Source organism: Pecten maximus, chromosome 3 (genome assembly GCF_902652985.1).
Source record: "Pecten maximus chromosome 3, xPecMax1.1, whole genome shotgun sequence".
In the NCBI taxonomy this organism is placed as follows: domain Eukaryota; kingdom Metazoa; phylum Mollusca; class Bivalvia; order Pectinida; family Pectinidae; genus Pecten; species Pecten maximus.
Genome location: NC_047017.1, coordinates 36,100,806 through 36,125,010, shown reverse-complemented (window position 1 = coordinate 36,125,010; position 24,205 = coordinate 36,100,806). Strand labels below are relative to the sequence as shown.

Sequence of the window (24,205 nt, the reverse complement as noted above, 5' to 3'; positions counted from 1 at the left end):
TTACGTTTTGGCGTGTATTTTTAATCTATATCATAATGTTACATTTTGGTGTGAGTTAATGATCTATATCATAATGTTACATTTTGGTATGAATTTATAATCTATCTCATAATGTTACATTTATGCTAAATAGAAAGTATCAAAACTCTAGCTATGTAAAAATTGAAAATGTTTTACTTAATACCAATGTTAAAATGTATCTACATGTATGCTAAGGAGACGTTATTTAGAGCTCTACATCCTGTGTCCGGTGATATGATATAAAAGCTTTCCTTCCAGTTCACTCTCTATCTGACTATAGATTTGAATAAAAATGATATGTTTTATTCACGGCAATATTAGATATGTTCAGAGATAAATTACCAAAGCTATGGCTATGGAATTGTGTGTATGATATGAATGATAAATGATATGGCTACTTATAACAACGCATGGACATGTTTGGTGACTAGAATTGTACCAAGTGTCTGGAATCTAAACGGAAATGAATTACCTCCTCAGATTGTCATATCGATTTAAGTGAATATATATATATACACATATATTTTGTTGAATGTATTGTTATAATTGTCTTTTGAAAAAAAATCTGATAAGGGAGAGACTTATCATTTTGATATGGATCATTGTATTATTGTATTACACAAACGTTATGAATACATTTATTACATACTTGTTTGCATATTGCCATCATAATTCAATTGTTAAAATACACTAGATAACATTCATATTGGGTTCAGACAAATCCGGGTCCATATCCGGAGAACTCCATGCTCAATCTCAGACGATGTGATATAATTTAGATCAAACATGTAGTTGGAATGAGAATATTTACACTGTTACTGTGGTTTATATTTATTCGAGACATATTTCTCTATCTTCGTGTTTGATTGGTAGATTTGCGACGAGTCCGTCGCGACATCAGTTCCGGTAACAATACCTTAAGGCTGTTTAATAAATATTGGCCAATGTTTGACATTGTCTGACAGGGAATGTTCATTATTAATTAAAACTCTGTTATTACGTGTTGATTTATGATTTGTATATTAGTAATAACTGGAGTGCTCAGAGTCAAAAGTTTACTGGGGTACGTAGTCACAAAAACTAGATCAAACAACAAACAGATTTATTTTAAGATTTGACAGACAAAATACACATCAACAATATCACAGAAGGCATTAAGTACAATGCATTTTGTAAATAGTTATTAACAATAAAGATCATATTTACATGAACATTATCTGATGCACCCAATAAATTCTCCTAACACACTCTCTTTGACCAACATGATTTGAGGGCAGCGCTGATAAACTGTTCTTACACAGAAACATTGTCCTAAGTTCTATGTTCACGACCAACATGATTTAAGGACATACTGCGCTGATAAACTGTTCTTACATAAAAACTGTTCTAAGTTCTATGTTTACGACCAACATAAGACGACTATTTATGTAATAAATTTGCGTGTTTAAAGCGATCTGTTTTAAAACTGGTTCAAGAATGTTCCGATGCCTTTTAAGGGATTTATATGTGTTCAATTCTGATATGTTAACAGAGGATAAACTTGTGATGACTAAACGTGCTTATAAATAAGTTATAGCCCCAACCCAAATTATCTCCTCGTTGTTCTATAGTGTAACCTAGATGAAAACGCCCCATAGCGTTCCAAGGTACCATGGCTAAGTCAGGTTGATACGTATATAGTAGCCATATTATTACATACGGAATTACAAGAGGGCCACCCATACATGTAATACTGAAAACGCCCGCACTACATACATTGAAATACAATCTTATACAGTATTTTGTGTAAAATTATTCTTTTTGTTGGAATTAATCTATTGTTTCCGTTAGCCAATTTATCAAATTCATATTAATTCAAACGTCCATAACTCACAAAAACAGTATAGCGATATTTACACTATGTTAACAGTCATGACACAATGCTCTCCTTGACATCGTTTTGCGAATACCGGGTAATGTTATACAAAAGTACAATGATTGTCATGTTTGTATATAAGGAATAAAAGCAAGCTGATGGGGTGCCCCCATCCCCTCAACAATATAATACATCTGTCCAGGGGCTCACATAGATATGCCCCCACTCCCCTCATCAATACAATACATCTGTCCAGGGGCTCGCATAGATACACACCCATCCCCTCTACAATATAATACATCTGTCCAGGGGCTCACATAGATACACACCCATCCCCTCAACAATATAATACATCTGTCCAGGGGCTCACATAGACATACCCCCATCCCCTCAACAATATAATACATCTGTCCAGGGGCTCGCATAGATACACCCCCATCCCCTCAACAATATAATACTCCTGTCCAGGGGCTCGCATAGATACACACCCATCCCCTCTACAATATAATACATCTGTCCAGGGCCTCATATAGACATACCCCCATCCCCGCAACAATACAATACATCTGTCCAGGGGCTCGCATAGACATACCCCCCCCCCCCCCCCCCATCCCCTCAACAATATAATACATCTGTCCAGGGGCTCACATAGATACACACCCACCCCCTCAACAATATAATACATCTGTCCAGGGGCTCACATAGATACACACCCATCCCCTCAACAATATAATACACCTGTCCCGAAGTTTATGAGATATGTTCATCAGCTTTTTTGGAGTAGGTCAAATGCGGCCTTTGACCTTAAATCACGATTGAAGACCGCCATAATCTAATCAAGTGTAGACATTGATGTAACAAGTAGTTTATGAAATGTCGTGTTAATGTTATCACGCACACACGTACGTTCAGACGCACGAACGCAAAAAGTGGTTACTATATACCCCTTACTAAAGTGGGGGATAAAAAGTATTCTATAAAGGTTCTAACATAGATTTATAAACTTTTAATGTTCGCAGATATCAACAAATGCTAAGCATTGTTGGACCAAAATCGGATATGATATAGCTACCTAAGACTGTTCATATATATAAATATATAAAGGTTGTCTTACATCAAAGAAAATACCTTGACCCCACTAAATACTTTTAATGTGGTATTGACATGTGTGACCATCTGGTCGTAAAATGCAATAAATGCACGTCACACATGAACGTCATCAGAGCTGATATTTTAACTATCCCAGTTGTCATCTACGTAGATTCAACAGCTGCTTTTCGTGTCGGAACATATGTTCATAACTGTGACGTCATTCATTCATTTATAAATAACGATTTACATGCGATGAAGTTCAGCTGCCGGATCTTACACACGTTCAGGTGGTCCCAGCTGTAAGGTTACTTGGGACGACTTATATAACATTGTATTACAATCATCGGAATGAAACAGAAAAAATGCACTTTTCTGAAATTGAGAATGACTCATTTTCTGAAATTGAGAATGACTCATTTTCTGAAATTGAGAATGACTCATTAACGTTATGCTGTTTCTTGAGTTTCCAGTTAAATGTTTTAGTTTTAGAAGTATTATCTCTCTTCGCCATAAATACGCTTAGGAGGTAAGGGGAATTCATGATCATCATTAAATACGCATGGGAAGTAAGGATAATTTATGACCATCGTAAACATTAACGCAATATCAACAATATTAGATATGTAAACATAACTGTTACTTGGAATGAGATGCGGCTACTAGATAATGTATGCGTCCTGACAAACTGTGATGTAATGATATGCATTCAATGAGGATAAACCGATCACTGATGACACCCATTATATATCGGAGAGCAAACGTAATTCACGTAATGCATGTTATATATCGGAGAGCTAACGTAATTCACGTAACGTATATTATATATCGGACATCAAACGTAATTCACGTAATGTATGTTATATATCGGACATCAAACGTAATTCACGTAATGTATGTTACATATCGGACATCAAACGTAATTCACGTAACTTATATTATATATCGGACATCAAACGTAATTAACGTAACGTATATTATATATCGGACATCAAACGTAATTAACGTAACGTATGTTATATATCGGAGATCAAACGTAATTAACGTAACGTATATAATATATCGGACATCAAACGTAATTAACGTAACGTATGTTTATATATCGGGGATCAAACGTAATTAACGTAACGTATATTATATATCGGACATCAAACGTAATTCACGTAACGTATATAATATATCGGACATCAAACGTAATTCATGTAACGTATATTAGGCAAAGGATTACACCGTAAAGGATAAATTTAGAAGAGCAGAGGCAGTAGAACGAACCGACATTATACATGTAATGACGATATACCGACATATATATATATATATATAAAGATAAACTATTCATATTCTTATTTAAGGTCCGTCCACCGAGAACTGTCATTCTGCCTGTAATATTGACGTCATCCAGACCGTAATGATGTGTTTCAAAATGTTCATTTCCGACGGATCGAAAGATGACGACATGCAATACTATCTGTTTTATTAAAAACACTGAAAACTGATTTTTTTTGAAGGACAAGCATATTGGCCACTTCTTAAATATTTAGATAAGCAACAAAAATATATAATTTGAAATGTAATCTTCGCCACGCCCTTCTTCCATACGGACAATCCGTGTATATCACATGTGCTCAAGGTTATTAAACTTAAACATACATGAAGAGTTATCCCACGTTAGGTCATTTTGATAACGTTTACTTGTATACATGTACGTTTACAAATGTCTTCTCATAGGGAATGTTAATTGTCTACTTATCAGTAGATGGCCACATTCACGTAAATGGTCTATATGAATTGGACAATATTTAGGCACCATGGCACGGTATAATTCAGTTTTATATACAAATGTAGAGTTTATCAACTCTAGATCATATATATGTATCATTCATGAGCTTGGTTCGCCCACCTCATTCTTTAGAAAACGCCTCATTTTCTTCTCCATTTGTAGTATCTTTATTTCCAGGATTATCGCTAACCTGTGTAGTTTCTTTGGGCCAAAAACCTTTTCCTTTACATTGGTCACAAGTTTCGTCTGTAGATTTACGTCCTTCCACAATATAAATAAGTTTTTGCCACAATGGGACAAGCGACCCAAAATTACCTTCGGGACCAACAAGAGCCAGAACAGCCGAAAACAGTCCAAGGGAATAAATAAGAGAGAAACCGATTGTACAAAACATGAAAATTCCAAACTGGACGAAAAATAAAATTTCTGCAAACAACATGAATATGGACGCCCCAAGTGTTGATGCTGCTCCAGAAGATATGGACACAGCTACTGATTCAAGCATGTCACGGACCTTGCTCTTCCGGTCTGCATGGATGGACATATGGTATCCTTCCGCAAGATGGACGACGTAGTCGACAGACAACCCCACAACTAGCGATAAGTTTAAGGACTCCAGCACCTAGAAAAGGAAATGTATTACCTATCATTAGCATTTAAACCATATTGATACAATGCTATTAACTATAAAATATGTGCTATATAGTTGCTTACATCAAAAACATTTACAAGATTGGTGTTTAGATTGGTATGGGTAATTTACCTTTTGAACAGACTAGCAAGCCTGTTGTTACAGAATTACATACCCCCAGTTTCCAGCCAACCATAGGTATAATGGCGATGATGGTGACGGTGACACAAGCTATACTGACGGTAGCCAGGAATCCTACAACTATATTTTGTGTGGCTAGGGTAATTACCACGAAGGCTAGACAAATCCCAATTGCGATTCCTCGCAGAGCCGACTCCACCAGTGTCTGTAATGTGCAAGCATATAGTTAAAACAAAACAAACGAGATGTGATTTGACCAAAAATAATTGTATGGCATTACAATATATTTTAAGATTGTCTTCCTTTTAAACCTTATTTACTAAATCTTGATTTGGAATGAAACTTCCCTTCCCTAACAGTTAATTTCCCTTGCTAATATATGCCATATCATACATCATGGGAAATGACACCCGTATCAGGTAATGTTGCATGTGTCTGGTAACTTCGCAGATAATTTTATGACATTTCAAAAAAAAAAAAATAAATAAATAAATAAATAAATAAAAAATAAAAATGATATAATTTTTAAATGTCGTATACAACTGGAGCTATGTCAATCTGAAGTATTAGATTCTTTTATCTGTCGGTGTACTACTGTCCGGTTAGGCGACACTACCTTTTGGACTTTAAGCCAATGCCAAGGATTGTTCCCCTCCGGCGTACACTGGAATCCCCCAGACAGAGACGGAGGTAGCTCTGCAATCTGAAGAAGGAACATGCATTGAAACGAGCAGCAGAACCAAAGAAATCATTACTTCTTTAAAATAACGCACAATACTTCAGTAGCGAAGTCAATTTTACCTAAATTTAATTTCAAGATAATTAATAACCAAGGCGTCCGATAAATCATGAAATGAGAATATCGTTAGCCTTTACATTGCATCTCGTAATAATTAATAACATATTGATGACACCTTTGTCCACATGTCAATCATATGAGTATGTTTAATTTCATTATTAATCATACTGCTTATTCACTGTGTATCATCTCCAATACATCGCCACCGGATATTGCATTAGCTGAAGCGATAAAGTTGAAGCGGCCGTCTTTGTTGATGGTAAGATTTCATAGATTTTCCCTATAAACTATTGTTCTTGCAAGTTAATACTATTTGTGTGTATATGTAAGAGTTCCACCTTTACTATATATTAACGATATAGAGCCTTGATTACAATTCGAATGTCGTTTTGACGAAAAAATGTATCGCCTAATGCAATCGAAATGTCACTGGTGATCATGTTGTGTCATACAATCTGTGTTAAAATCAATTAGTTTGTGCTTTTTATTGACGGAAGACATTGTATATAACAATGATATTATCAGACTCAAGTTTGAAGCCTATCTGTGGTGTTTTAACTGAGATATTGTCAAAAAGCCGATGTACGGCATATTGCCTCACTGACAGTAATTTGGTGTACGGCCTACTGCAGTTAGGGTATACGGCATATTGCCTCACTGACAGTAATTTGGTGTACGGCCTAATGCAGTTTGGATATACGGCATATTGCTAGGTTCATTAATTAAACAAAAAAAATAACCACGATTTTCTCTCACAACATCGGTGTATAATGCCATGAAAAGGAAAAACACGCAATTTCCAAGTGTGAATTTAGAGATTAACAATACCAATATACTGCTTTACGCATGCGACACTGTGAAGGTTGGCGTTTCGTATTTGGTATCCTTATTACCAAACTTGCAACTTTTCATATTTCACCTACAAAATTTCATTTTTCAGATGGATTTATCCCTTGACATTTCTGCTGTAGAAGAAGTAGTTGGTTTTACATTGGTATGTTTTAACAGATAGTTTACATACTTGATCGTGTTATTTCTTTTGTTCAAAATTAAAGTTGTCAATGAAATAAATTGTATCTTTGTAATGTTTCACAATATTACTTATAGACATTTCTGATATAGAGGACAGTTACGCGGACACCTACAAGTACGCTGATACATAATTGTAACATCACTCTATCACTTGTTTGACCTCTTGTTACACACACTCAAGTGTGTCAGAGAGTAATAAAACATCTTAAATCTTGACACAGGACAAAACTTCCGACGGTCATTTCAAAACTTCCATTAACTCGACCGAAGTCTGTTATAACAGAAAAGCACGTAACACTCTTGACTACTTACATATCTTAAGACAACATTACGTACTATTTGAATCGGGTACCGTACATAATGCATGTGCGGGCGTGCCTGAACGCATAATAATATCCATGTATTTTGAGACGACCACTGTCTCAGTCGGTGTAAGTGTCGCTATAAAGAAATGTTTTATAGCATAAAGAAACTGAAACTGATTTGCACAGATTTTTTTTCTAATAACTTTAATAGAATGCATCTACAACCCAAATACAATGCATGTGCACAAATCCAAATAAAGTACATGTGGTACCCTGCAGAAACCAAGGTAGTTCATTGATGATAATTGTCACCGATAATCTGACACAATTCAATGAGAATCTCCCTGCCATCATTATCAATCACTTACAACTTATAGGTATCGACATGAAACATCACCTAAACCGGTGCTAAGTGGCACAATGATACAATTTTATTTATATATACATTGTATGTACAAAGTGCTACACGAAGAACAGTAAAATTCATGCAACGCGGGAATGAAGTATCATTTACATAAAATTTCAACTCTTTACCGCCATGTTCGTCCACAATGTCCTGTATTATTTCCGAAATACCGGCTTCTGTCCTGAACAATACACACAAGTAAAACTCCTCGCCATATTGCATAATTATCTGGAATGAGAAAGAAATAACAAGTTTGATAATTCTGCAAAACGCCGTACAGTATTTTATGAGATTGTTGCAAAACGCCGTACAAATTTTAACAATTTGCCGTTCACCGGCTTTTTGATTGTTTTGACAATATCTCAGTTAAAACACCACAGATAGGCTTCAAACTTGAGTCTAATAATATTATTGTTATATACAATGTCTTCCGTCAATAAAAAGCACAAACTAATTGATTTTGACACAGATTGTATGACACAACATGATCACCAGTGACATTTCGATTGCATTAGGCGATACATTTTTTCGTCAAAACGACATTTGAATTGTAATCAAGGCTCTATCGTCAATACATAGTAAATGTGGAACTCTTACATATACACACAAATAGTATTAACTTGCAAGAACAATAGTTTATAGGGAAAATCTATGAAATCTTACCATCAACAAAGACGCCCGCTTCAACTTTATCGCTTCAGCTAATGCAATATCCGGTGGCGATGCATTGGAGATGATACACAGTGTTATTAGTCAGAAGCTTGGGAAAGTCCTATTCCGGAGATAGTTAATTACATTTTATATTACATATCTAATCAGGTACGTAGCATTTTGAGGTGAAAATCGATATTATTACAAATACAGATATCCCATCCTTCCAACACTTATCGCATTAGATGTTATGTTATCAATCATTCAATATATATAGGTTATACAACGAGTGTATGTTGTATATGGTATATATAGAGGTAACACAACGAGAGGTTGTTGTATATGGTATTTCTTTCACTCGAAGTAGTTATTTTCAATGGTTACAAAGTACATGAGCTTTAGCGAGTGGTTTTTTGTAACTCTGGAAAAATAACTAACGAGAGTGAACAATATTACCATATACAACAACCACGAGTTTGTGTAAACTGTTTCTACAACAAAAGAAAAGCTTTTCTGAGGGAATAAACCTGTTTTGTGTCAACGTGTGCTCTTTTCACAATATTAGGTGGGGTTTAAGGATATGGCTTAAAGTGTAATGCCGCTAAGTAATATGCAAAACTTTTGGAAATATATGGAAATATTACAATTTCATTCCATGACAAATGATAAGCAAGTTTATTCTTTTAAAATCAAACCATCGATAAAATCTATGTATATATTAAAATATGACAAAAACAGCTGCAAACTTCTTCTTGTGCGTTAACATTACATGACCGTTTGAAGTGGCCTTCAAGTGTCAGCCAATCAAAACGCATTGAAACATAAGATTAAAAAATAGTCTCGGTGGAAGATCACTGTGTCAACCAATCAAAACGCATTTATTCCACGTGTGGTATAAACTGAATGTTATTCAACACTTGTAATGATTATCCCATACCTTGGGAGTTGAATAACACCCACCTATTGTGGTAGAAAGGTATATGCGCATTAGAAAAATCTTCCATGGGTAAAGCTTCATATGTAATATGCATCTTAGGATTACATAAACAACTAAACATGCCACGACACTAAATCGAACAAAACCAACGTATCATATATTGATGTGACATTACATGTTGTCCAACAGAAAGAAACAATGGCAATACATGGGCTCTTCTGTTGACGTATTATCAGATATGCTACCTTTGCATTAAAGAATTTCTCCCATGCATCATAGATCGGGAGGCCCACTTCGTACCCAAGCCTTCCCTGGACAAGAGAAGTATTGGCGGTGATGGCAGCATACCGTAATCTTGTTCCATAGAAGTCCCCTACAAAATAACCAAATGCTATCAGAGGTACTTATTTTACATATATTCTTCTCTAGTAAAACCTTGTAGAATATATCATGTTTTGCGCGGCTGAGTACAAGGGATTAGCGTGAAATAGTTTTATGGTTCAACCGATAGGTGGCACACCTGTAGTGGTATGACATGCACGCCCAGCTTGTGTGCTGGCAAGCCAGGACAACGCACTGGTCAACAATAGACAATGTCTGAAGATAACCTTCACTAATAACTATGTTGGACACTATTTTCAATCAGAAAAAGGAACTGAGAGGTTATATGGACTCTCAAATTGATAATTTTAAAAGAGATTTTAGAGTAGTTGCTGAAGGCTTTCTTAAGAAGCGCTAACCAAAGCTGAAACAGACATAACATGGCGGATAACGACAATAAGGAAAAGTATACATTTAATACTGAACTAGAAGATGTAAGCCAGACGACATGGGCCTTGAGTGTTGACGAGAAAGACGTTTGTGTAGAAATTCTCAACAAGTGTTTAGAAGATATTAAAACCAGGAATAAACTGATCAGATCATCCTCCTGAGAGTGTAGTGGGACACGGATTTGATTTTTATTGCCTTTAAGCAACGGGATTGGACACAAGTTGTAAAACTTATTTGAAGCCCTCTCCCTGTGACAAAACATTGGTATATATACAATACAATTCAAGATGGCATAAAATAATATAACATGTATATATACACTCTCATGCAATTTTGCAACCAAGAGAGAGAGAGAGAGTTATTCATTTGATTGAGCGTTATGTACTTTCAGTTTTGTTTTTTATGCTGTGGAGGATCATTTCCGACACCGAAGGCAGTGCAGTTACACAGGTCACTATTCAGAACTCACTAATGTTCATAAATCCAATCCATGGTTAGCGTTCACCTGGTCATTCCTTTCTCTCTTCAATATTCGTCTCGCTGGTGCCTTCGGCATCAGAGTTGACCGAGCACAGCATTTAAAATAAATTCTACACGATAGTATTTTAGTATTTGGGGGGGGGGGGGGGGGGGGGGGGGGTCTAAAATCTATCAGAATCCTGGATGAATTGCTGAGTGTGGATAAAAACTTGTTCGTTTTCCTGAACAGACATATTTAAATCTCCAAAAAGAAGTAGGTTCACAGATAGAGGATCGTATACAGACAGATTTCTGAGGAGTGTCGTTCTCTGTTCAGCATAAGTAATACAGTCGAAAAAGAAATGATAGCTGTCTTCAATTGGAGAGCCACAGTGACACATCTGGTCATCAACTATATTGACTCTGAATAAATGACCCTTCAGTATACTGGCACGATTTCTTAATCTAGTGTGTAATATATTGTATTGGGACACGGAAAAGTGATAAGTGTCCAACTCCGTAGCAAGCAACTCTGATGATGAAAGGAAGATTCATTAAGAAGAAGCTAGTGTGCAGAAAAAGAAGAGAGAGCGGCTAACGTAAGTTATAGAACGCAGGAAAAAATAAAACCGGATATCGTTTTCCTGATGGCGGTCTTGCTATTAGTCACACTTATCCTAATTTAGGTCAGAATTCTTTTCGTGACAACACTCACGCACTCGATTGACTGTCTGGCATATTTTCTGAGCGTGTGCAGGATTTATTCCCAATCGAGTGCACGGGGGCTGTCCCAAACAGGAAGTGAAATACATCAACAATGCTGACAGTACCGTCATAATAATATAGCTTCTATCATGCTGGACGAGATGGAAAATATATATATAAGTTATTTTTTGTAATACCACATGCACATTTGTGTAACTTGTTACCATCGGCAATGATCGATGGCGACACTGTGCGAGCCACACTTTGTCACCATTTTTTTTATGTCGGCACAGCCTGAACTTGTTCCATACAATGTTCCGTTCCGTTCGATTGATGTCATAACTGTCAGGAACATTCCAGACAGTGAATCGAACGGGCCCCGTCTTTGCGGGTAGGGAACCATGGTCTGGAGGATCCTGCTTCGCCTGTGGCCAGTTTTGGCATTTCAGGCGGGAATGTCCAGTCAATTCTGGGGACGGACGATGAAAATTCCGTCTAACATCAAAGTGAAGTCAACCACAGGCGTCTGCATCTGGTTAATTTTTTGATAAAAAAAATATAAGCCTATACACCTAACTCCTAGTATAACAAGATGTAACACTTGAAAAGTCGGAAATGGGAAGAGCTTCGATTCACTTTGAATTTAAGTTCAATCTTATTAAAATATCAAATGCATACAAAATACAGCAACGTACATTGGTTTAGAATCCTTAAATATCAATGCATGTTATTCTTTTGTCATGTGACAATGCTTTAAAGTTCAGAAACATGGACCAAACGCAGGCGTGAAAACTGACGATGCATCGACTGCGAAACGGAAGTTATTTTTAGAGTGGTTTTGCAACGGGCAACATGACTGGTCGACAGCTCTATAAATAATACTAACTATAATTGTCGACCAATTAGACTGTCTGTTTCGAAAACAGCTCTAAGATAGATAGCGTACTACCGTTCCACAGTCCATGCATCGTCCGAACTTTCAAGCGTTTCACCTTGATATAGTAGGAGTAGGGGCTAATTGTTTTTCTATAGATACTTACCAGATGCAGACGCCTGTGGGTCAACATAACGAACTATGAGAGGTACACGAGGGAAACACAGCTTGTGTTAGATAGGTACATTATTAATCATTGTGACAATGCCACTGATAATGAATTAACGGATAATTTCCACAAGTATACAACCGTGCATAACTATTTTCTCGGTTTTAATAAATGGTCTAAGCGGACTAGAAGTAATAATATGGGTGTTTTTTTTCAGTTACACCTGTATATTTGTGTTTGTACTGTAGTCTTTTTATTACAAAAGGATACCACTGCGTCAGTATTGTCAGATATGTTTTGGTGCGAGATTGGCTCACAGCAAAGTTGGAGTTGTCTCCCTACTGATAGCTGTTTAGCTAGAAGTGTATGTGAAGGAGCTAAAAGAAAATTAGCTAAACCATGATTAGCAAAAAGCCGATAACAGCTGCCATGTTAAACAGTTTGTATGATAAAATTGATGATGAGAGTTATTTTTTAAGTCAGAGAATTATCACACTCTCTTCAATATGTTCTGCATGCTTTTTTGACAAGTGCTGAAGTTTTGATGTAGTTCAGGACGGGACGTTGAGAACAGCTTATTGGTGTTTGACGTTGCCACCTGGCGATGGGCCATTGGTGAAGAAATTGATGTAAAAATTGTAAAATACATAAAATGGAACAATAGAAGGTTATATATTCACAAATATAAAACGAGGCTTTGTATGACATGCATGGTTACGCTGATGAAGTCTGATAAACCTCATTCATTATGTCCTGTGTATTGTAATGACTCCTGGCTTAGGGTTGTATATCAAATGAACGCCTGGGTATGAATGATTAATACAATGTTTTCTTCATGAAGGCAAATTCACACCAATATACCTTTTTTATTGATCAGAGATCTCATTAGCTACGTTCGCCGGGGACTTATGGATTTTCTTGACGTCCCTACCAAACAAATATTCCTGTTACCAAGTACACTGATTATTTAATTAGATTACATACTTGCCGAGGTATTGATCAGGATGATGTTGGTTTATGTATTTACAGAACGAGATATCTTAACATGTGCTATATATGTATACATACAGTCAGACCAACAATGTAGCTCAAGTCATACCAAACAAGAGGGTAAGACGGTTTGCCTTTTTTCAATAAGGCACTATTATTGGTAACATCTCATATGATGTGGTATCACTTGAAATGTAGTTGTCTCTATATTGGCTAGTACAGTCACCTGTTCTTATGAGTGTGTCCACCACCCACGGGGTTTCATCTTGACCAACAACAATGATATGAATAAATATATTCTAATAGAAACATTTGCACAACACTGATATACATAAAAGTACCTAAAGTATACTCACGTGTAGCGTTGGGGATACTCACATGTACTGTTCAGTAGAGGTAAGGTATCGTACTGGTCATTTGGAAAGCCCTAGGAGTTCAGTGTAATCAGAGGTAACATTGGACGAGTAGCCATCATGCAGCCAAAATGCAGCAGCCGTCTGTTTATAAACAAATAATTATCCGAGTCTTCAAAACTATTTAACACATGTAATTGTATAAATTTTAAGATTATAAAGACCTGAATCGAATTTTCAAGAAAACACGTATGCTAAATCATTTATTTGAAATTACCTCAAAATATCGGTAGAAATTCGAAGAAATGGCGGAACTGTTGTACAACTCCGGATGTGACGTCATCAAGTGAGAAATTTTAGTCTCCGTAAATGGGATGCTGAAGTCTCCCGACCCTCCATAAATAGCTTTACCACTTTCGTTCTGCGGAGACATTTTAGGCCATAATACAGAAGATCTTTAGATATACATGGTTTATATGATAAAGAAGATAATTTATGGAGAACATGACGTTACATTAGCCTAATTTGCTTCAGGTTATACCCCAGTATAATAGAATTTGGAAGTCATTTTCATTTTGTACTATAAAAAATATTTGTATCAGTCGTGTTTGCGATAGCCATTCAATTTCCAGTCTCAGTTTATAAAACAATGATACGTACCGATAGGAAGTTTTCCATACTGTCTAGAAAACAGTCCACCTCCAGTTTACCAGTCAACGAGTTATTACGTATATGCAGATCTGCGTTGATCTTGTCGGGCAGATTTTGAAGGTCATTGCACATTTTCTGTTTAAAACATTAAAAATGTAAACGCCATGAAGTCGAACATAAAACAAAATTTTTGGAGATTAGACCTGAAATTATAGATACACGTGATATAAACACATTTCGATACAATTTGAGAGTCAGATACAGTAGAGCAAAAAAAACCGGAGATCCCAAAGGGATCTTGGCGCCTACCATTCAATGATCTTAATTAGTGCGATGAAAGACTGATATTTTCTACTTCCTCTTTTCTTCTCCCCTCTCTTACTGCTAAATCATTTGATCACATGGGAAACCTACATATGAAGTCTAAGAAAGATCTAAAAAAAAACTTTGGAAAATCAATAACGGATTTAACTGTCGAAATACATGGTGGCGGCCTTTCAGCCATTTTGTTTTCCTGATCAGAAAAATGGACACAAGTAGCGATCAATGGGAACCTACATGTTAGGTAGTACTTTTCAAGAAATAGGAATTAAAAGGGGTTGTGTATTGGCAGACAACAGGCGATGGCTCATCTGATAATAGTGGGCCTCAATGGATATTACCTTGATCTTTGACCTTAAGAATGTATCAGGGTGACACAACTGGGACAAAAGAGTAACCAATGAACAGGATTTTACAAAATCCTATCAAGTACTTTCTAAGACTTGAAATCAATCTTTTAAATCCGGGTTTAATGGTTAGGCATCCATATTGTTTCATATAGCCTTTGTTACAAAATATAACCTGGATTGAATTGCTTGTCAGCAGACAAAATCAATAGTAGTATGTACCAGGGTATTAATTAATGTCAATTTTTGAGAGATTTATGATGGTGGCTTTACGAAATTAAATTTCATTTTGTTTTATCAAATATTTGTTTATTCAAATCTAAATGCCACGTGGTTTATATGGCATTCAATATGTTTTAAATATATAGGAAGAGCTGATTATTTTTAAATGCAACAGATTAATATAATTGTTTTAGGATACTTATCATCTATGTTGTGTTATAACAGTATTATCACATCATTACCTCACATCATGCAAAGGATGCATACGCTGTGTCCCTGAACAAACAACATGCCTACTTTTTAATGTATGAATATGTGTAGAGAAGAGATATATTTTCAACTTCAAATCAGATACATGAATACAAGATCGTGCCCTGACCGGGCCTCGAACTCACGATCTATATATTCATTTTATTGCCATAGATTTTGAATCCCTTTCTCTTGGATTTTGGTGATGTCTAAGTGAATATGTGCCTTATGGAAAGAATTATCACTTTATCACACCCAGACCACTATTACAGGAAGAGAAATAAGAATATTTGATGAGTAGGATTAGTCATATATATCTTTCATGAGGACCTAAAAGCATTCTGACATATGGGTTAGACTTTTGGTACAATATTTGGTTCGGTGGTGCAAATGGATGGCTTACGACAAGAATGACGGGTGTCACGTGATAAGCGCCATTCGAGTTATCACCCCTTATATTTATAAGACATGGCGGCTTGTTCAAATGGTCTACTGTCGAAAACCAAGATGAGAAGCTGTCGGCCATGATGTTTTGAAATCGGCCCTGAAGTAAAATTGTCACAACTATGGATCAAGGGGAACCTGTATGTGTAATTTGAGAAAGATCCTTAAGTACATTCATAAAAAGAATATTGTTAACACACTTCATTTGTCAAAATTCAAGATGGCCGCCTGTCGGCGAAGTTGTTTTCTTATCTTTCCCAAAAACAAAACATGCATAACTAGGGATCACGGGAGAGCTACAGATATAAATTTCAGAATTTTTTTTAGTTCTTTCTGAGAAAAAACAATAATTGATTTCAAATGTCAAAATCCAAGATGGCCGTATGTTAACGAAGTTGTTTTTTGAATGGCCCCGAAGTAGAATAGTAGAACTAGTGACAAATGTGATCACACGTATTAAATTTCAGAAAGATTCTTCCGTTACCTTTTGAGAAATAACGGCAATAATCTTCAATTGTCAAAATCCAAGATGGTCCTCTGTCGACCATGTTGATTTAATATGGGTCATGAAATAAAATTTGTACAGCTAGTGACTTAGGGGAGCATACATATCAAACTTCAGAAAGATTCTCGTATTACCTTTTGAGAAATAGCGATAACAAACTTAAATTGTCAAAATCCCTAACAGAAGCTAATTCTATCATTTGTGTCAGCCTAACATGTGCGTATTAGAGTTTTTGTTTTATCCTAATACATGAAAAACATTTAATTTTGATTTTTGATATGCAGCAAGGCTATGTAACTTGAAACTATGGACAACAAACCGTCTCACATTCAATTGCGAATCACTATCGACTCAAAAAATATGCGCAAACAATATTTTCGTCTGGTTAACCTGCTGCAACTTGCTGGCTGTTTGAAGGTTCCACGGCACAATACGGTCGACAACAACATTGATCATAATTTGATCTCTGTTAATTACAATATCAAACGTATTAAATTACAACTCGAAGTAATTACTACCGATGTTATTGGCTTCATTACTAATGATATTCAAAAATTACTGCTGAGTAATCAGAATTTCTCCATATAATCGGACGAGATCATTAATATCTCAATAACCTTCTTCATATAACAGCTGTTCCTATGACTTTAGCCCGTAATCATCTCCGTCAAAAACACTACTCCATCAAAAACACTAATAATAATCAGACCACACCTGCTACATGATGCCAGTAAGCTACGACAACCGATTTATTCCATTTCCTTTGTCGCATTTAAGTTTGTTAAACGGCACTCTGTCGCTCTGTCGACACATAAAATGCCATTCACCAGAATGAAGTGATGATTTTTGCCGCGACAAACCGAAATAGTGCCAAATCCAAACGTTTCCGCGTATCACGGACCACGGACCAAGGACCACGGACCACGGACCATGGACCAAGGACCACGGACCACGGACCAAGGACCACACACGACGGACCAGGACACGGCTCCATATTATCGTTAATCAAATGTATTTTAATCCTTATATTTTGTGTGTGTTTTCTTTCATTTCTTTTGTCAGATTTGGTTGATGATACAGTTAAAAATAAACAAATGATGAAATAGCTATTTAGAGAACAAAGTTATTTGTATGAGGTTACTGCTTCTAGTAGGTAATTAACGTAGGTTCAGAACTATTTAGCAGTCTCAGTGCAAAATAGTAAGAGGCAAAATTACTCCTGAAGACCTGTGTAAAAACTATTCGGCAGTGTCCATCCAAAATGGTATGAGGCACACGTACTCCCAGCACCTTTGTGAAACCTTTTTTACATTGTACATCATAAATTGTATCAGACACAATACCTATTTCAGTTTGTACAGTAAGTCAAAATTAATCAGTATGGTAGTATGTCGCCCAGCGATTTTTGAAAATATAGAAACGTAAAACAGAAATTTTGAATAACAAACGAATCAACTTAGCATTTAATAAGTATAAGATGTAACTATTCTGTGACTCGTATTGTAACCAATTATTGTTTCAATATAAGCGTATGTCTGCATCACATTTTAAGAATAAAAATCAAGGTAAAAAACCCAAAGAGTTAATATATCATTTAAATTCGGGAAACACATTCTTTGTTTCGTTGCATACTGTTCATAAAAGAGTCAGTCATTTAAATAATTTGAAACATGTCCAAGATTTTTCCTTGTTATAGAGATTTGGATATCCTTAATTGAAATGAGGTATCAAGATTTGCCGAAAACATGTTTTTCTTATTTTAGAATATATATTTTGCTTATTTTAGAAAGATCATTTTTCTGTACTAAGTTTGAATTTCTTACTCCATACCTCTTTGAATATGGCGTTTCGACACCACTGATTCGACCTTGGACAGAAAATTCGTCTACAATAGTCGTTGTCGTTGTGCTCTGTATCAGTTTGAGTACATTTTGTAGGTAGACCTATTTTAAAGCTTAAAAACATGTAAATGCATAATTACCTTCAACTGGAATTGGGCGGGGCTAGGATTGAGGTCGAAAGCTTCGTCCCACACAGTTTTTCCCGTACACTTCTCGCCATCGGTTTTGTGACAGCTACTTCGGTCCTGAAGCCGGAGCCCCCACACCATGTAGACACGAATGATCTGATCTCTTCCACTCGGTATAAAGGCATTTTTCCGTCTATCGTTAGCCATTTGATAGTTATGGTGTTCTTTGAATATTTTTGTCTAAATGATGAAATGCAATTTAATACGTCGCCCAATTAAAAGCAAATCAACAATGCAATAAAGATAAAGGCGACAAAAATGTATAATAACTGGTCACCATATATGTATATAACATGGTGGCTATTTATGATATGATATAAATAGCTGCTGCCCTGTATTGATACAACAGGGTAGCTATCTGTGGTATAATAACTGTTTACCTATATTTATATAACAGGGTAGCTATTTGTAGTATAATAACTGTTTACTTATATTGATATAACAGGGTAGCCATTTGTGGTATAATAACTGTTTACCTATATTGATATACCAGGGTAGCTATCTGTGGTATAATAACTGTTTACTTATATTTATATAACAGGGTAGCTATCTGTGGTATAATAACTGTTTACCTATATTGATATACCAGGGTAGCTATCTGTGGTGTAATAACTGTTTACCTATATTGATATACCAGGGTAGCTATCTGTGGTATAATAACTGTTTACCTATATTTATATAACAGGGTAGCTATTTGTAGTATAATAAATGTTTACTTATATTTATATAACAGGGTAGCCATTTGTGGTATAATAACTGTTTACCTATATTTATACAACAGGGTAGCTATCTGTGGTATAATTAAGGATTCAGCTGTCTTTTTTGGTGTCTATGGTCGATATAAATGCCAGAGCTTTGCACAATATGATACGTTAGTTTGCAAAGCTCTGGCATCTATATCGACCATAAACACCAAAAAAGACTGTTTAATGCCTATATTTACATTCTTGACATATTTTGTTATTTTTGAAAATTAAAATTGAGTTAGCATAAAAATACTAATATTCAGCGACTTCGTCAACGGGATTCGACAAACGGAACAGCCTATTTTTTCAATATTCATTTGTCATGTGCAGATTGGCAAACAAAAAAGTGCACTGAAATAATTCGAAAAAAATACACAGTCTATTCAATTCTTTTTATTATTTGTGTAACAATATTGTATAAAATTTCTTTTTGCTACTTTTTAATCAACATCAAAAAATGACCTAGTCCTAGGCTTTTTTTATGAGCCATGATTGTTTACGTTAGTTGCAAGTAGTTCCGGTGGGTGAATATATTCATGCGCATGGATTGATGTCACGTTTTGGGTGTCAATTATGCTCACATAGACTGCAAATCTTTCTACTTAGTTTATATCGTGGCTTTTCAACCAAAATGTAAATACAAACTGTTTATGTATGTTGATATTCATTTATGAATTTCTTAAATCTTCATATACGAGCAACACAGGAGTCAAACACAAACAACGTAAAAGGAAACAAGTCGCGCTTAAAAAACAAAAAAAACAAAAAACAAAAAACAAAACAACAATGACGAAGATGGAGATGTACAGGTGAAAAGGTAATATCATTATGCATGTTATATGAATAGATATATACCATTATAAATAGAATATTAATAAATATTTTATGTAATGTTTATAGATATATTTTTTATTATTTTTCTTGATTTTTCGTGCTCGCTGATTGGTTAGAACTTTGTCACGTGGACGTCTTTAAAAAGATATATTTACTTGATAGAAGCAAAATAGTTGGTATAAAGTTTATCGGTGGAATCCCCATCATATATCACTTCGAAGCTTGAATGGTGCATCAAAGTCCATCAGAATCAGGGGCTCTGAAGACCTAGTTACGAAGCGACGCTTTCAAAAAGCTAGAAACATCGCGATTCCCCTCGCTCAGTGGAGAGTGAATTGAATCCATATTGCATAACTTAGATTCAGCCAATACAAAAGGGCCACAATGACAGCGGTGAAATTACTAAGGGAGTATCTGACGTCGAAAAATCTTCTAAATGAATTTGATGACACTCCATGTGTGAACAGCTCATTCATTCAATGTTTACAATTCTGATCGGATTGTTTCGTTATTAAATTATTTCTTTAAAAAAAAGCCGTCTCGATAAACGATGCTTACATTACAGAGACAAGATAGTAAATTTTGTTATTGTTTTAATATATATATTTTTTATTTTTCAATCAAGAAAATTTTCTAAAAGTTATTTTTTTTAAAAGCCAAGAAAAATTTAAAGCAATTGCAGCATTTTGAAATCGGTTGATACATGGTTATCTCAACCTAAGACAAAATATCAACCTCCATGTATTAACCTTATTAAATGCTTTATATAAATTGTATAATATATTATATTAATATATATAATATCAATACATATTTTGTCAAGAAGTAATAACGACAGCACAAGACAAATAAATTGACGAATTTTCGAGGCAATCTGCCCCTTTGTCAAGACACTAGCAAATTACAAACGATCACACATAGACATAGAACATGGAAAAGTTACACATATTTAGTAGGTAAACAACGAAAAAAATCGATGTTTGTGATAACGATCCCCTCTGTCGAAAATTTATTCGCCGAGGGCCTATTATAATTAATAAGATAATATCTTAGGTAGTGTACAGATGGTAAAAGTAGATAAATAAACAATATAACTAAAAGGTTTAACAAAATAACATCGCGAGTTGAATCGATGTAATGGCAGTGCGTGCTATGTAGTGAGTTTTTTGTTTTGTTTTATATATGATATCATTATATATATAGTATATTAAAAGATTTATATATATATATGTATATATATCATCAATAGATATAATATCATTTTATATGGAATATTAATAGATGTAATATCATTTTATATGGAATATTAATAGATGTAATATCATTATACATGTATATATAATATTAATAGGTGTGATATCGTGGTACATATCAATGTATATATCATTATGATAAAATATTGATAGATATAATTATATATATGGACCCTATACCAGCAGTGGTAGATATAAGTCAGACTTACCGATTCTTCATCTGGTTTCAAATCTTTTACAAACACGATGAAAACCACAATGAGAGCGAGAAAGCAGATCAGTATCACCCATCGGATGATTTTGTGCGTTATAAATCTGAAATAACGTCCGTAAAAGAATCTGACAACAATATTCTTCCTTGGTGTCTGATTTTCATCTACATCCGTCACGGTGACATTTTGGGAAGGCACTGTATGTAAATGCTGATGGCACGATCTGAAGCAGGGCCAAATCCACTTCTCGAAGTAGAGGTGATGTATCAAAACCACGGAAGGGAAAAAAGTTATAACAGACAAATAATTGATAAAAACTAGAGTAGCACTGAAAAGTCCAAACGAAGAAATCCCTAAAACTGGAGAAAATGCGTTAGAAATGAAGGCTACCATTGTTGTTAGTGACGTGATCAACATAGATTTGGACGCTCTTCTGTAACATTCCGATAGTCTTTGCTCCAGTGATTCCATATGTTCATGTGATGTTGCTCGCCAGGTATCAAAATATACAAAAACGTCATCGGCACCTATACCGAGAATTATGAATATTGATAGCACATGAAAGATTCCAAAATATTTGTAATCGAACGCAATGCGATATATCATGTTGGCACCAAAGAAACTCGTTAGAATGCTAAAGATAGCAAAACATGTGACAAATAATGACTTTGTTTGAAACAACATGAACAGAAAAATAAAACCAAAACTGCCTACGGCAAGCATCATGTCAAATATAACTTGTCGTTGAACGTCATAAACAAACAGAGTTTCACAAGAATACAGAAACTTCATTGAACCAAGTCCGTTTTCGTTGAGGTCTAGAAGTCTCTGCCTATAGTTATTCACCAAGAAAGATTCAAGCTGTGTATCAAAGATAAAGTAGAAAGCGGTACGAGTGATGGACGATTTAGCAATTCCGCCAGCTACGTTTACTATGAAGTTCTTTCCAAGGAAAAATTTAAGCTGTCGTGACATCTCTGGAATTTTCATGGCATTTTCAAATGTCTGAGGTATGTCACTGAAGGACGTGTCGTTGAAAAGAGGTCCGAACGTCCCATCAAATAAACGAAGAATAGAAAACGGTTTGGAGCAGGCCATGCTGTTTTCTTTTGAACAAAACATTGTATAGTCCACAACACTAGTCAGCTGGTCCTCAAACGCTTGAATGACCCGTAAATTTTCCGCCGTGAAAACGTTGTCAGCCTCGTAATACAGAATAAGTGTCTCGGGCCCATAATCATTGCTTTCCTTATTCGGTGGCGATGTGGGCAATATTTCATCAGTCTCTCGGTTTTGCCATGCTAGAGATCGCAGGAAAACATCCTCTTCTTCCAGATCCAAGGGTACCTTTTTGAAGTTGACAGGAAGGATATCATACTGACCCATCACCATCGCTCCCGTGATCAAAAGCAAAGACAGATGTATAAAAAGAAGGGAAACTGAAAAAGAATAAATGGACTTTTGATTAGGTAACTTTTACACAGTAGATCTTATCTACAGTATTTGTTTTTGTTGTCAATTCTTATGACTGTTATATGTTTTTTATCTGTTCGAACGGGTTTAATGATCTATTTATTTATTACAGATATATTACATATTACCCGATCATTTACAATTTAGAATAAAAAAACTGAACAATATCGAATATATCATGATATATATGGAAGAAGTTAATAATAACATAATGTAGATATAATGTACATATTCACAAAAAGGCCTCTAACTGCATCTCAGCTTGTTTGTTAAGGAGTGATATGGATTTTAGGTCCTATATCGCCGACTGCACATACATCTTCACTAACCAAGGTCTCATCACCTCGTATGTAGTACACCTTCACTAACCAAGGTCTCATCACCTCGTATGTAGTACACCTTCACTAACCAAGGTTTCATGACCTCGTATGTAGTACACCGTCCCAAACCAAGGTATCATCACCTCGTATGTAGTACACCTTCACTAACCAAGGCCTCATCACTCCGTATGTAGTACACCTTCACTAACCAAGGTCTCATCACCTCGTATGTAGTACACCTTCACTAACCAAGGTCTCATCACCCCGTATGTAGTACACCGTCACAAACCAAGGTATCATCACCTCGTATGTAGTACACCTTCACTAACCAAGGTCTCATCACCTCGTATGTAGTACACCTTCACTAACCAAGGTCTCATCACCTCGTATGTAGTACACCTTCACTAACCAAGGTCTCATCACCCCGTATGTAGTACACCTTCACTAACCAAGGTCTCATCACCTCGTATGTAGTACACCTTCACTAACCAAGGCCTCATCACTCCGTATGTAGTACACCTTCACTAACCAAGGTCTCATCACCTTGTATGTAGTACACCTTCACTAACCAATGTCTCGTCACCCCGTATGTAGTACACCTTCACTAGCCAATGTCTCATTACTTTGTATG

At 35.6% G+C, this 24,205-nt stretch overlaps 1 protein-coding gene across 1 annotated transcript; it reads right to left on the bottom strand.

Annotated features, from left to right (window-relative positions):
- Positions 1-2,734: 2,734 nt before the first annotated feature.
- LOC117324028 (protein dispatched homolog 1-like) lies at positions 2,735-23,204 on the bottom strand. The gene is made up of 9 exons (XM_033879631.1): positions 21,779-23,204; positions 18,689-18,916; positions 14,629-14,754; positions 14,246-14,389; positions 13,994-14,112; positions 9,893-10,020; positions 6,134-6,220; positions 5,552-5,722; positions 2,735-5,367 (listed from the first exon to the last, which is right to left on the bottom strand). Exons 1-5 carry the CDS (start codon positions 23,171-23,173, stop codon positions 14,029-14,031), a joined length of 1,977 nt encoding a protein of 658 aa, XP_033735522.1. The 5' UTR covers positions 23,174-23,204; the 3' UTR covers positions 2,735-5,367; positions 5,552-5,722; positions 6,134-6,220; positions 9,893-10,020; positions 13,994-14,028.
- Positions 23,205-24,205: the final 1,001 nt, after the last annotated feature.

What these genes read in the sequence shown, in the direction of transcription:
- LOC117324028 (XM_033879631.1), bottom strand. Translation starts at nt 23,173, where the DNA reads ATGGTGATGGGTCAGTATGATATCCTTCCTGTCAACTTCAAAAAGGTA. An exon ending in CCGCCCAATTCCAGTTGAAG is followed by an intron (nt 14,755 to 18,688) that starts GTAATTATGCAT and finishes TGTTTTAAACAG; the next exon opens with AAAATGTGCAATGACCTTCA. An exon ending in GTATGGAAAACTTCCTATCG is followed by an intron (nt 14,390 to 14,628) that starts GTACGTATCATT and finishes ATGTCTCCGCAG; the next exon opens with AACGAAAGTGGTAAAGCTAT.